Genomic DNA, 15,497 nt, shown 5'->3' on the forward strand with positions numbered 1-15,497 from the left:
CTCTACAATTCGATGTTAACTAAGGATTATCAAAATTGTAATGCATATTTTTCTAAGTTGTCATTATTTTTTATAACTATTCATTATAACATAAAGCATTAAAGGATAGTTTTAATATTATAAATATTACTTTGACACACCAATAGGCCTAGTACAGCTCCGACGATCGTGAAAGTTAATACAAATGAATCATGCAGGTTCGCCTTCTTTTTTAGATTTCTGAGACTTCCACAGATGTTTGAGAACATTTCTGTTCCAATCAACTTCCATTCCATTCACAAAATTAATCCTACCAATTGTCATATACTAAGAGCTAAGGAGTTTATTCATCAAAAATATTGTAGGAATGTTTTCAGTTTAAGAATGTGTGCTGACATTCTAATATTTGTTATAGGTTGCCGGGAGCAGTAAAGGTGAAGACCCAAATAGGTCATCTAATAACGCTGAGGCTACCTGTACTTCCTCACACTGCTCAACAGGAAATACGAACAACAACCATGCAGCCAGTTCTACAAGTACATTTGCCCCCACTGTACAGGGAGCTTACAGCTGTACCAACTACACTGGCAGCTGTCACTCTCAGTCAGGCTTCAGTGCGTGTGGTCATCCTGGTAATGTGGGCTCTAACTACTGCCACACAAAGCAGCCTCACACAAGTCCTGCTCAGGAGTCCAACATTAGTGTGATGGTTCGCGGTCACCATGGAAGTCCAACTTACTGCCAGGGAGGCTCGACCAGGTGCGCTGGCCAGTGCCAGGCTGCACCGAGCGCCAGCTTCCAAGTGCCATCCACGCCCCTGGGCAACAGCTCTCGATGTCAGTCTCTGCCCAGCCCGGCACAAGGCAACCACGGCTTCATGCCGACGAGTCCCGTGCAGAACGGCTACTGCAGCGAAGTGATCCGGCAGCCCATGACGAGCCCAGTGGCCGGCACGCCAGCCAATCGGCACCACCTGCCGACCATGCAGTCGGCTCAGTTGAACAGGACCGGGACAGCAGGAGGCTATGGCAGCTGCTACCAACAGCACAGGTGCACTCACTTGCAGCAGCAGGTGCCATCATCAGAGTGCACCAACTGCTGCCAGTCACATCACCATCACCACCATCACAGCCAGCCACAGAACTGGAGTGGTTACGGCCACGCGCATATGGAGCCTCCGCCCCCTTACCTGCAGTCGGGTGGCACATCATGTTCAGATCATCCCCCCTTTCTACAGGCAAGTGGTACACAGTGTGTGAGCAAGCCCTCTTACCTGCATCCGAGTGGCACACCTTGTGCAGGAAGGCCTCCCTACATGCAGCCGAGTGGCATGCCATGTGCAGGCAGGCCTCCCTACATGCAGCCGAGTGGCATGCCATGTTCAGGAAGGCCACCTTACCTGCAGCAGGGTAGCACACCATGTGCGAGCAAGCCTCCCTACCTGCCACCGGGTAGCACACCGTGTGCGGGCAAGCCTCCGTACCTGTCGCAGAGTGGCACACCATGTGTGGACAAGCCTCCCTACCAGCAGCAAAGTGGCACACCGTGTGCAGGCAAGCCACCCTACCTGCAGCCGAGTGGCTCACCGTGTGCGGGTAATCCACCCTACCTGCAGCCGAGTGCCATGCCAAGTGTGGACAAACCCCATTATCAGTGCGCTGCAGTGCCGGAGATACAGTGCCGGGACATCAGCCAGTCGTGCACCAAGGTGTGTGCTGTGCGTGGCATGCAGAAGGATGCATACCAGCGCACCCTGGAGTACGTGAAGCAGTGCCAGTCATGGGCAGGCAGCGAGAGTGTGTCGAGCACCACGCAAAGCAGGCACACCAACACCACCAACACCAACAACACCACCAACATGGTGGTCAACGACATGACCACATCTCTCACGTCCCTCCTCCAAGAGAATCGATACTTGCAAATGATGCAGTGATACCTGTGATACCTACCTGCTACACAAACACAAAAACAATTTTATGAAAAATTACCAAAGTGACTTCTACTTAAATGTTAACTGTTAAACAAAAATATAAATATATTTAAGGAATAAATAAAAAGATAATTATATGTACATTTAATTTAAAGCTACATTTCAAGTATCACTGAATTGATATTACAGCAATCAATTTAGATTGTAGAATGGCGTGTACAAAGTTTTTTTAGTTAAAAATGTGACCTGTAAAATAGTTACTGTCCAAACTTGTTTTTTTGGTTTTTTTTACCATGGCATAAGAATTATTTTTAGAATTATTTGTAAAAATGATGTGATTTATTTTAAAAATGTAAAGTGTGTTTTGATATTTGGAAAGTCATTACTATACAAAGTACGATTAAAACAATTTAGAATAAGCCAGTTGCACAGACATGTCTAAATATGAATTGTTAGTCTAAACTTTTCATTCAAAATTTATATTAACACATGAAATATCTATTTGCGACCAATGTTCAGCTCTGCAATGGAACAATGTATAAGTAATTGGAGCATGGTTCCATTAAACATGGCAATAGCTGGGCTTGGCATCACGCTGGACCATCTCTAGGCGTACTCTTCTTGTGAGAGGCAGTGCTCTGTGGATTTTAATTTTTGCAACTTTTATCTAATGCCATCTTTGTGTAGCTAGGCTACCCTTGTTAAAAAAAAAAAAACTATCATTAACGTACATTTAAAATGCAATTACATCAATGTTATATTTTATAAATGTTTTAATGTTATATTTTGATCAATTGTATAGAAATTATTTTAAAAATGACTTTTGTATTGTTTATGAGACATCTAGATGTTTTCACATGGTCAAAATAACACTTCGTCGCAATTTGTTTTTACAATAAACTATAAATAATGTTTTTTTACATTGACTTTGCCTTGTAGAAATTTATTTCTGAGATAATTAATGTTCTTTTTAAAATAACTTTTAAAGTTATGCCCTACCTAAGGGATTAAGAACCAATGTTAACTATCTGCAAGAACAATAAAAGAGTGCATGCAAACTCAGTACACGTGATGGAAAAGAAACTTCTTTGGCAATTCAAAGTGTGTGTGTTACTGTTTCTTCAAACAATTCTGCCATTTGGAACATGCCCAAACTCTGAACAAAATATGAAATTCATAACAGGTAGCGCTGTCTATGTGGGAAATGCAGGACAGCACTCTCTAAGCTGCTGGTTGAACAAGGAGAAACGCAAGCGCGATGGTAGCAAATATAAAATTCAAGGCACTCACATAGGATATCTATTTTCTTAAACAAGCGCATGCACAAACACTCTGTCTTATTCTTTCACTCATCTATTTCTCTCTGGGTTTTTTTTTTTTTTTTTGGGGGGGGGGGGGGGGGGGGGGGGACAAATCATTGCACAAACAAGCCCAGCAACATACATATTCTATGGTCAAGTACCTGTTCTCTGTCCTTTTCGCATCATAACCGTTTCACAACACTGTTTCACAAAAAAGTTGCATTAAAATTGGGCCTTGGAATTTTACTCTCATCCCAACCTAAGAAGTTTCACATCAAAAATTCCTCTGGGATACAAATTTTAGTTTCATGATACAGTTAGAAAAGAGAGACGTACCATATGGCCCAAGAACATTTGTATGCTATCTTCATGCAAAATAAGGTCAAACTACAAAGTTCTAAAATAAATTTAAAAAGTAACAAATCCTTTATTACTGCACAATTCTACGTTATGTCACAGTGTGTTGAAGATGTTAACATCAATTGCGAATGCTTTAAGCAAATGACCACAGTTGATTAATCCCGAAAAAATCTCTAATATTAAAATTCAATTTAGTTACATTATTGTGACGTTAACATTACCATTCAGTTAACACTACTATCGATACAAAGAAGCATAAAGCCACATTAACACAAAAATATAACTCAATTTTGACACAAAGTTATACATCGGAAAAAGTTTTGATACTAATCCATAGATAGCATATAACTAGAGGTTGCTAGTGATTGTTACCAATGTGGCTGACTGTAAATTAGCGTACTTAAAGAATGACTTTGCAACTCCAAGGTGTTAGAAAAAGCTCTTTAAAGATTTTAAGTAAAGTTAGAAGGATATTGTTGATGAGTCAGCAGCATGGCACAGTGGTTAAGTGCATTGTCTGGCAATCTGCCGGCTCGGGTTCGATACCCACTGCTATCATTTTTTTCTCTGTCATTTGTTTTTATTTAAAAAAATTGTTTGTCTGTAAGTCGGTTTACGGACGATAGTTTAACGTGACAACGTCATAACAAAACATTGATGAAATGATTGATCCAGAAGAAAAGGAAATATCATATTCGGCCTGAGAATAAGCCGTAATAGGTTTTTGCAACCAAACCATTTAGGCATTAAAAATATTATATTCTTTGAGGAAGAATTTTGTTTTTAATTTTTCTATCTTTTGTATGATAAAATCTACCTCTGCATACTTTTATGAATAAAATTGAATCATTTTTATTGAATTATCACTATTTTGCATGGATACAAAGAAGGAGTGAAATGAAATCTACAATTTAATTAATAAATTTACTTTTATTTGCATTAATTAATTCAAATATATTAATTACTTTTGAAATGTTGCGTGCTCCGTATTTATATTTACAAGTACAAAAAAAAGAATTCGCAGCTGCCGGGATTCTAACCGAAAACCTTTGGATTGGAAGTCAGCCGTTCTAACATCATGGCCACGAAGCCATATTGAAATTAGTTGTTTCAGATGTAGTAAATTAATAATATTCAACGCACGATATTTGTTTGAATTTCTTTTAACTAGCATATTCTCTGTTGGACTCGAATTATTTACACACTCGTGGGCTCATAACTATAATACGGTGTGTTATTTAGTTGATCAAATAATAACTCATGACAAATAATTACCAATGTCAAACTAAAGCGTAAAAAGTATCATACCAGCAATAAATATTTAGTTACACAGCTAAAACAATACTCATACAACTCTGTTTAAATATACTGATTTACAATAGTAATTAAAATAATACGTACTTGTAAGAAAGCCATTTCCTTGCGAATATATACTCCCGTGGCGCGGTGCACAACAATAACCTCGGTTTGCCGCCACGTGCCAGCCGAGTTCTCTGTACCGTCCGCAACATACCAGAGAGATGCCACGCATGCGTAAACAGGACACATCCGTAGTGGGACAATTTTTCGTGCGTGCAGTCAGCGTTCATCGATTTATTAGACGTTGTCACGTCAAAAAAAAATTAATTATAAATTAGTGTCAATAAATGATTTAAAAAAGATAAAAAAACACAGTCTGCATTAAATTTAAAAAGACCATTCCCCGACCTGAATTCATCTGCCACTTAACTTAAACATGACTGCCCTCGTGATCCTACATGATTTTGTATTTTGTCTGGAAGCATGTTGCGACCCAGTCTTCAACGATTAGAATTCCATCACCGAGGCGTTCATAGCTTCGCCCACGCAGGGCCACCAGACAGGCAAAATGCAACAAAGAACTCTTTTTATTTAATACGGCCCAATAACTTTTGGGGTCTGCAATTAGTCCCGCCCACGTGGTGTTAGTTAAGTGTAAGGCCGTATGCCAAGTATCTAAGTTTAATACGTAATCTTTTTGCCTGTGCCAGATGGCTTGTAGTGTTTTAATAGTGCGTGTATTAAAGCTTTTGTATTTGTTGTTACTGTGACCATTGGGGGTGGCCGCTACATGTAACTTGTAATGTGTTTCGTAATTGTTTCATCGGTTAAGATTAGGGTTGATGCACCATGTGTGTGGACACTCGCGTTTCTATTTAACAGAGGGCGCCGAGCTCACCTTTCCAAATAGTTTGTGCACGAAGGCTAGAGAGCCCGTAAAGTCAGAGTAGCCTTAGAATCATGCGTAACTCCGTGACGTCACGTCAGTGTAACCAGTAAAGTGAGCAGCGTCAAGCTCCAGCTCATGCACTAAGCAGCGCATGTAAGAATGCCTCTTCTCAATAAAAACACTTTTACCAGAATGCTCCGTGCCTGTTTTGTAACACACCCGATCATTATTTGGTATAGCGTCCTTGGTGGCTACAACAGCAGGGGATATTTCTGTTCGGCCAACACCTACTGCCTGCTGGCCACATGGCGACATCACACCCTGACTGAAGAGTCTCTAATGCTCAGTGCACTAACACACAGGCATAATTGCTAGTTGGCACCTACGGCAACCAATTCCACCTCAAACATCTCCGCCGCAGACAAAGCTAACAAATGAAAAATAACAAGGCATATATAAACCCATCTGTCTCTTGAAATTAACACACCAATAACACTAACAAAGGGATTCTTGCTGCAGTTATTTTGGACAATTTTCAAGCAGTCCTATTGTCATATGTTTGATAATTCTCTGCAAGAATTGAGAAAGTGCTGTTGACTCCATGCTAGCAATACAATAGCCTACTTCCTGATTATATTTATATGTTTCTCTCTCTCTCTCTCTATATATATATATATATATATATATATATATATATATATATATATATATATATATATATATATATATACACATATATATATATATTTTTTTTTTTTTTTTTGACTTCTCGAAACTTCAAGTCTTGACTAGTCGTTACAGTCCCTCCATTTCTTTGCTACTCAATGACAAAGATAATTCACTAGTTGTGAAAACAGAAATATTATACTTTCTCTAATGTTTGAAATCTTGCCAAACAGCACAATTTATTAACAAACTAGTTTCTCTTTCCATTAAACTGTCTGCGGTCCCATTTTCCGTTCCAAAGGTACTTTGTTTGCTAATTTATTATGCACGGTTCCTTTGGGAATGTTCAAATTTTGCAAAGCTTCATTTAGGGATGATTCACCTGACTTCACAGCCTCAATAGCTGACAGCATATCCTCTTCACTGTACTTGAAACGCTCATACTTTTTTTTTTTACATGAAGCTGAAGCAGTGGCGAGCCGTGAGGTTTACATAAGGGGAAGCAACAACTCCATTCACCCCAAAACATGACCTGGGGGGGGGGGGGGGGCCTCCCCCGGGAAAATATGGATTTCAAGGTACAAAAGGGTGCTATTTGAGTAGTTTTTTTAACTGAACATTGAATATTCCACAGGTAGAAAAATTAACATTTTTTTTAATTATAGGCCCTAAATTATTTTTGAATAATAATAATGTTTGACATACATTATTCTGATAATAAAATACCTACTCTACATTATTTATATACTAAGTGGGAGTGTAGTATCATCGATATCTGGTACAAAATATATAAACAGACAACACATGGCAAAGTAAGTACTTAAAATAAAGAGAAGAACCTCATAAAAATGTACTAGAATAGTAAAAATTAAATACCTCGCCACCTGCCGTGCCAAACTGTAGCGGACATAGCCGAAGCAGTCGGCGGAAGAATTCCACCGTCTGCTTCGGCCATGTTCGCTTCAGTTCGGCAAGAAAGCGTTACCTTCGTAGCTTGTACCACGTATTTTTACAGCCAATCCCCTCCTCGAACCTTTGTATCATGCCACCCCCTCTTCAGAAAGGAAACTACTGCGGCAGCCTTCCTGCTGAAAGCGGTCCTACCAGTGCTTCTAAACCTAGCAACGCTTCTAAAACAGTGTTTCTTTCAGGCACTTCTCCGGGGGGGCTTTGCCCCCCCGGAGTTCTCCCAGAGCCCCCCCCCCCCCCCCCCGGGAATATTCAAAAAATAAAATTGGAATCCATTTTAATGTTACTTGTTAAGGAAAGAAATTCGTTACAGTCACAATCTTCATGTAAATTGATTAAATACTGGTTCATGGCCATGTCTATTATGCAGTCCCTCTTTCAGTATGTTAAGTTTTTATAAATGATTGCAATAGGTTTGCCAGGCATCCTTTGTTATAGATGCAGTTAGCAGAGTCCAGCATGTGTGTCTCAAGTGCTCGCCCCCACGGTATTATGTTCCCGAACGCACCTCTTTATCTTTGCCCTTTAACTCACACATGTATGGTGGGAATACAATGACATGTTAATTTTTTTAAGTACTGTGAACTAGTTCCGTCACCAGACATTTCAGTATTTTTTTCATCGAACTCTACACATCCGCGTTTTAGCCCATGCATTAATTGTCACATTACTCATGACTACGGAAGATGTGCGGAAAGTTTGGGATAACCTATTCGAATAGCAATTTTTTTTAAATTCCTTTGCTTTGTGAAATGGAATCGAAAGGCATTTTCACATGCTTCTTGATCACAGCTTTATAATACTTTAATAGTTATTTCTTTCTTTCTTGTGAATCACCTTATTACGTTTCCACCGCTTATCATTCGGATCGGCTCGGCCCGGACCAGACGGCAGTAATATGAACCCATGTTATCAAATGAAAGGCCGCGCGCTTTATCGGGTCGGCTCGACTTGTCTCGGCATTCTGCTATCGTACGGGGAAAAAAATCGTTTCGGCATCGGACCTGGTTATCTTTTGGAGAAACTCGTTCCGAAGGTAACAATGTACAGAGATGTGGATGCATAAGCATTTCTTTATCTTTCGATTTTCCACGGGGGCCAGAAGAGGGATATATTCTTTCACAAGTTCTTAACATTCTTTTTCCAGTAGACGCGGGTCATTTCCTCCCTGTGTGTCGTGCGTGTGCGTTGAGCTGGTGGTGCGTCAGACAGCTGTTGGTAACGACAGACCTCGACGTGTAGGCTACTCATTGTTGGCATGCTAGTGTAGTTTTCGTTTACAAGTGTGTAGTGCATATGGCTTTCTGCGTACTTTTCTGTAAACCTGTAAGTATATAAACACAATAATTAACCAATGCAATGTAAAAATATGGCCGCAACAAAAACTTTTGGATACTAATTAAATTATTCTGTTATAAATCATCGCTTTAACGTTTTGAGTATCATCTTAACATTATCAAGTAATTTCTTTATAATGCATGTTAGTAAACTGTATGTAAAGTACTTAATGAATTCTGATGCCAAGAAACCTAGAAGTAGGTCAGTAGGTGGTTCACGGTTACGATGGACTAAGCCCAGGTTACGTATTTATAAAATAACATTTGGCACAGTGAAACAAATGTATTGTTAGGAGTTTAGAATTTTAAAACATTCAGTTTGGCATTGTACAAGTACTACCATCTTGGGCTTGGTCAAACAAAAGTGTTTCGCGCAATTATAAATTGCCGGAATTAAAATGATGACTATTAATGCCCCTGATTACAACCAAATCGTTTAACAATAGATAGTGATACTATGAATTATGTTTTTTTATATGTGCTGTTCATATTTAGTGTTTTTAGGTAGTACATGGTGATATTTTGACAGCCTAAAAGAGTGTTTTATTTTTTTTTGTAGAAAAGTGTTTTCTCTCTTTTAGCTACTTCTTAAGTTTTGTCACCCCCAAAATTTTGCCACCCTGCTCATTTATCCACTTCTTTCTGAAAAGTAAAAATCAGTCAAAATGTGTGTGGATGCTGTGCGTGTTAGATTGATATTCTTCACATAATGCTGTTTTAATTAATAGTTTATACTGCCAGTCAGTACCAGACTATCTCCATTAAGAGTTACCTCTTTTGTTTTAGTGACTTCGACATGAAAAGAACAATAGACTCCTATTTTAATGTCGCAGCAGGGCCCAGTCAAAAACCGCGAACTGAAGCAGGCCCATCACCATCAGTCCAGCTGACTGAACAGAAATGCTTTGAAAATGAAAGTGCAGAATTATCCAGTCCGCATCCAGCGAAATCATCCGAAAAAGTAGAACGTCACTACAACAAAAATTGGGAACAGAAATACAGTTGGCTGATCTACAATGAAGAAAAAGGAGGTGCATTTTGTAAACTATGTGAAAACTTCATGAAAAATGATGCAAAGGTTCTGCAAAAAACAGGTGGAGTGTTTATTACTACTCCATTTACATCTTTCAGAAAAGATTTAGGAAAGAATGGAAAATTAGAGAAGCATGAACATTCTGCAGCTCACTCAATAAGTGTAGAAATGGAGAACCTCAGAAGACATGCTACGAGGAAACCTATTCATACTCAAATGATTCAACAGAGTGAAAATGAAAGAGACATAAATAGAAAAGGCTTAAAAACTCTCTTGCGCGGCTTGTACTTTTTAGTAAAGAAAGAAATAGCTCACACTACTACATATAACAGCTTGATTGAAGGTCTTCTCGACAAACTGAATGAAGATTTTAGTAAATGGAGAAATTCTCTAAGTGACAGATCGAATTATAGCAGCAAGGACACAGCCTGCGAGCTTTTGGTCTGTAAGGGCGAAATTTTGAGAGAAGAATTAAAGGCAACATTAAAACACAAGAAATTCTCTGTTCTAGCTGATGAAAGTACTTCACTACGAAATGAAATGGAGCTCAGCATTATGTTTAGAGTTGTGGAAGATAAAGTACCAGTGGAAAAGTTCTTAGCAATAGTCAAAATCCCAAATGGAAAGGCAGAAACTATTGCAGATGCAATTGACAAGGAACTTGCTGCTCTTGAATTAAATTATGAAAATATTATTGACTTTGGATTTGATGGTGCTTCTAATATGGCTGGAAACATTGGAGGTGTAAGAAGGAAGCTTTCAGAGAAGGCGAACAAGGAAGTTATTTACATACACTGTAGAGCACACATCTTGTCCCTGGCAGCAGCTTCCTGCAGGAATATAAATCAGAAAGTCAAAAGGTTTTTCCATGTTTTGAAAGACATTTATAAGCTGTTTAGTAAGTCACCAAAAAAAGAAAACATTTTGCATGAAATTCAAGCAGTAGTAAATGATCCAGTTCTCAAGATTCCAGAATGTATTGAAGTGAGATGGTTGTCCCACTACAAGGTAGTGAATACTGTCTTAAGATGCTTGAAGTCTATTTTGATGGCTTGTGAGCACATTCATAAAGAAGGAGCAGATCTCGCGTCATTAGCTGGGGGAATTTTGCTGGAAATCAGAAATGAGAGTTTTCTCATAACTTGTCATGTGATGAATGAACTCCTCAGTGCACTCTCTTACCTGAGTAATGCTTTGCAGAGAAAGGATTTGAGTTTGACCAAAGTCATTCCTCTAATTACTACAACAAAACTTCACTTACGAGATATTGCAGACCAGTGTGGAGACATCAACAGCGACTTGCAAAAAAATGTCCGAAGCGAAATAACAGAGAAGTTTGGATCTGAGGTGTGCCTAGTTGCTGATGAAGATTCAAAAAAAACATTCAAGGGTATGAAAGAATACAGTAAAAGTGTCCTCCAAGAAATTGAAGACAGGTTCAACAACAAATCGATAGATATCCTGGTATTTTCAAGCCACTTTGACACATTTAAATCATTATTAGAATTAAAAGACAATGATGCAAGTAAGTTTTGCGCACACTTTCCTATGCTCGATGTCGAAGGTGTACTTGCAGACTTGAAATCCTTCCAATTTTTTATACGATCCATGATTCATAGCGGGCAATTCAAATTGGACGAGAGTCCAGTGATAAAACTCCTTGAGGCTGATGTAGGCTACTGCGAGTTACAAAAACTTTGCGAAATTATTCTTACCATTCCTGTGACTACAGCTTCGGTGGAAAGATCTTTCAGTACAATGAACAGAATTTTGAATAAGACAAGATCTAGAATGCTACCGGGAACCCTATTTCATTGCATGATGATAAGTATCGAGGCTCCTGAGATTCCGACTGAGGAGTTTCTTGAAAAAACAGTTGATTTGTATGCAAGGAAAAAAGGTCGTCGGATACGATTTCTGTAAAAAAACAATCAAAGTAGGCTTTAGCATTTAAATATTTAGTTCGTTTATTAACGTTCATTATTTTGTAATATGCTAATTTTTTTTACATGAAATTGAAGTTTAAATGTCTAATAATAATTGCTTGACCTAACAGACAAAATTTTTCTTCTCATTCCTTCCCCCCCCCCCCCCCCCCCGAAACATTTAACTGCCCCCCCGGGGGGAAATGTCTGAAAGAAAGCCTGTTCTAAAACAGCATATTTCGTGTGTCGAGTTCTTTTCTTATAGCGCACAGCGCACAGTAATGGGTCCCAAGAAGATAGATAGACACCTAACTGCACGAGCCAAAGTAAAATATTATTCTGAATAAAATATTTATTTAAAAAATACAATGTCTGGAAACTGCCTGGGCAAGCACTGCTTGCCTTGCTTGCCCTGACGAGACGCCACTGAGCTGAAGCCATCTATAAAAGGAAATTATAATATATTTTGTAATAATCCTATAAAATATAGTTGGGCCCTTATTAGAAATATTTCCCAATAAATTAATAAACAAAAATTCATTCCTACGTATGTACCGGTAACCTAAAATGTAGTAACCACAAACAACAGGCCCATACAGCTCAACCCATAATCCTAATCACTTTATGTGAAATAAAATAAATAATTAAATTGAAAATCATAATCTATCATTGGTGAGGCTCTTAAACATAGCAAAAAAATTAATAAACTTAATTTTCACTCCTGTTCATTCACTGGGTGGCAAGTAACCATTGAATGAACATTATGTCCAGCTGCTGTTCATGCAATGGTCTAGACCAGTATTGTGACCATCAGGGGCTTCCTTTTACTGTGGCCACTAGAATGGCTCCTGTAACTCTTAAATAAGCAAAGAAAAAAAAAAGCTACTACACCAGTGAATGAACACACGTTTGCCGACGTCCAGGTTCACGTGTTCGAGACCGGGCGTGTATCCTAGCGGGAAAACTGGTTCGGATTCCAATTGTGTTCCGGGAGGGCGTCAGGTTAGCTCAGCGTCTAACCAAATTTGGGTTTCATGGGTGCGTTGCCCCTGCGTGGCCCGCTAGGAACGTCGGCGAAGTTCGCGGTTGGGGGGGGGGGTCCCTAGCTGGTATCACATCACAGGCCCTGTGCAGCATAATACACTGATTCCTAGCTGGGATAGGGAGGCTCAATAAAACAACAAACACGAACTCGAGATTTATACTGTCGATGACACGGAGTGTGCGGAGTGGTCGTTTAATCAGTTGGACAATTACAGTCGCAATTACACTTACAGTACACTTGCACGGTGTACAAGGAATTACCCTACAAATTTACACTTAGTTAAAAATGAGTGCTCTGATGCACAGGGGCTTAGCCAGGGGGAAGGTAGGGGGGGTTAGTGGTTCAACCCCCCCCCCCCCCAGCACCAAATCTTTAATTAATTTCTTATTCATCACTCAAACAAATTTCATATTAAAATTAATAAAAATTTTACCATTACAATATTTAAATTTAAGTACCGAAAACTGCTAAAATAGCACTATTTTACACCTTAAAATCCAAATTTTCCCGGAGGAGGACCCCCGGACCCCCCGCTTTAAAACGGGGGGGGGGGGGGGGGGCATGCTTCTTAACACCCCCCATACACAAATTCTGCTGGCTACGCCACTGCTGACGCACTGTCACTAGTTTAACCCCTCACACCAGCCGAGGTTAAGGGGGAGGTTGATTGGGGACGGCCAATCCCGAAAAATTGCTAATTTGGCGGCGCCCGTATACACCTGTGTGAACCGCGGCCCGCAGTTAAATTAGGTGCAAAGCTTTACACGTAGCTGTCGTCGGTGCCTGTGCACTCGACATTGAATAAACGTTCATTGGTAGCGGAAGTCAGCCCGTGCCGTAAGGTGAACTACCCCGCGTAATGTCTCGTGCGGGGAGTTTAAAGTTAAGCGGCTGGGTTAGGGCCTACACCATAAAAGAACCGGGGACGCACGGGGAGTTTACGTAAACTAAGAAAATATTTTTGGGTTGATGACTATAATTACCAGAAGTACTGCTCAGTGTGGAACAAAGGATTATGGCTCCCCGTGGAACACACGTCCGCCCCGGCCCGCGAGTCGCTCGGTATACTGGCGTTTGCCCTTGGCGTAAGGAAAGGTCTCAGCGTTCTCTCGCGCCAAAGTTGCTATAGTTCCGTTATTCGGAAATTATTTTAATAATAATAATAAGCTGAGAGCAGCTCTATATTCATACATTAATTATCCTTAATTAATCTGATTGGCAGATGGTCTTTAATAATTACAGTTAATTAATTTGTGTAAATTAAGTTTAAATGTTCAGTCACACCAGTCTCTGTTCGTCGCTTCCTGACTGCTCCAGTGGCTAGTTATACATAAAAAAACGGGGAGGTAATATTTACGTTCACACAACACTATAATTAATTAAGGCTGAAGGCCGCAAAGGAGGCATTTACAAACTCATTATGGCAAGTTCACACGTGAGTGACTCGGGCACTCCTGCATCGCACTTACCTTGGGCGGGGGTTTTTATTAATATTGAAGTTACAATTAAATTATGTTTTATTGTTAATGAACTGGGGTCGAGGTGTTTAATTAATTAGACACGGCCCTTTGTTCTACCTTGGCATCGGAGGCTCGCCTGGGCCATAGGCCTGGGCTGGGGACTGACTCGGATACAGTGTTGCCAGATTGTAAATGTCATATCTCGTACCAAGGAGCGAAAATTCTCGTACGACACACAAAAAATCTCGTACACAATTGTATTGTAAAAGCAAAAGTTTAAATACTTGTCTACAATATTTTTATATCCTTGACATTTGAGTTACAAGCCTAACAAAACTAAACAATTTTCACAATCCTATGAATACATAAGAAAAACATTATTAACAAAAATTTCCACAACAATACAATTATTCCTGCCATTCACTATTGCATTATTTTTTTCGTAAAAAATACCCAGTTTTTTTTTCTTCGTTAATTTAACATACAAAAATACTCTAAATTGTGAGTGCATTTAACATTATTATGACTCTGGGTCATCATTTCCTGTGCTAGACAAATAGAGGTTGGCACCTGCTAATAAAAAACAAACACTATCTTTTAGTCGGCGTCGCCTGTGTTGCCAGAAAAAAAGTCAACGTCGGGCAGGAACTTCACTTAATGGTATTAAGTTACAAAAGAAATGTTATACACTTGTTTTGACAAAACGATACAATAAAACTAATATATATTTCTAGAACCCGGGTAAAAAAAAAACCAACATTGATAATGATTTTCAAAATTCTCATACAAAAGCGTACGATATCCAACTTTACCCCGTACAACGTACACAGGTTCTAAATTCTCGTACAAATACGATAATTCTCGTACGTCTGGCAACAATGCTCGGGTGAACCATGGCTAAGGGTGGATTCCGTTAGCCGGGTCGGATACTGGCAAGTGAAGGTCGGGCTTTGGGTGGCCTTCTGCTGGACGACGACACGTTCATAGACTGGATTTTTGTGTGTAGTGTGTACCAATGCATGAACATCATTAAAATAACTAAACAATAACTTGTATCCTAAAATTATGAGGAAATAATAATTTTCATAGATTCCTAACCTTACCAAAATATCTAGTTCAAAGGACTAATACTATTTTAACATCATTTTTGTTCATATTAAGAATGTGTGTATTTACTTACCTTAAGACACTGACACCAAAAATGAATACATCAAAAACAGTAGGTTTCTTACAAGCCAACCATATGCAAACTACAACTTTCCCTCTAAAACAAAACTGTTGATCATTGAAAAAAAGCCAAATTA

General features: G+C 39.3%; 1 protein-coding gene and 2 long non-coding RNA genes across 3 annotated transcripts in view; 2 read left to right on the forward strand and 1 right to left on the reverse strand.

The window, feature by feature from the left end:
* Nucleotides 1-2,835, forward strand: part of LOC134527885 (uncharacterized) — a 74,261-nt gene extending 71,426 nt beyond the window's left edge. Inside the window, exon 11 of the mRNA XM_063360888.1 lies at nucleotides 395-2,835. Coding sequence (XP_063216958.1) covers nucleotides 395-1,912 — 1,518 coding nt within the window. The 3' untranslated portion in view covers nucleotides 1,913-2,835. The remainder of the gene's footprint in view (nucleotides 1-394) is intronic.
* LOC134527887 (uncharacterized) overlaps nucleotides 1-14,361 on the reverse strand; it is a 29,884-nt gene extending 15,523 nt beyond the window's left edge. The window contains exons 1-2 of the long non-coding RNA XR_010074306.1: nucleotides 14,203-14,361; nucleotides 719-952 (exon numbers count right to left, since the gene is read on the reverse strand). This is a non-coding gene — a long non-coding RNA (uncharacterized LOC134527887). The remainder of the gene's footprint in view (nucleotides 1-718; nucleotides 953-14,202) is intronic.
* On the forward strand, nucleotides 8,621-9,865 carry LOC134527884 (uncharacterized). Its single transcript, XR_010074305.1, has 2 exons — nucleotides 8,621-8,932; nucleotides 8,972-9,865. It is a non-coding gene; the product is annotated as an uncharacterized LOC134527884 (long non-coding RNA).
* Nucleotides 14,362-15,497: the final 1,136 nt, after the last annotated feature.

The sequence above is a fragment of the Bacillus rossius genome, chromosome 1, assembly GCF_032445375.1.
Source record: "Bacillus rossius redtenbacheri isolate Brsri chromosome 1, Brsri_v3, whole genome shotgun sequence".
In the NCBI taxonomy this organism is placed as follows: domain Eukaryota; kingdom Metazoa; phylum Arthropoda; class Insecta; order Phasmatodea; family Bacillidae; genus Bacillus; species Bacillus rossius.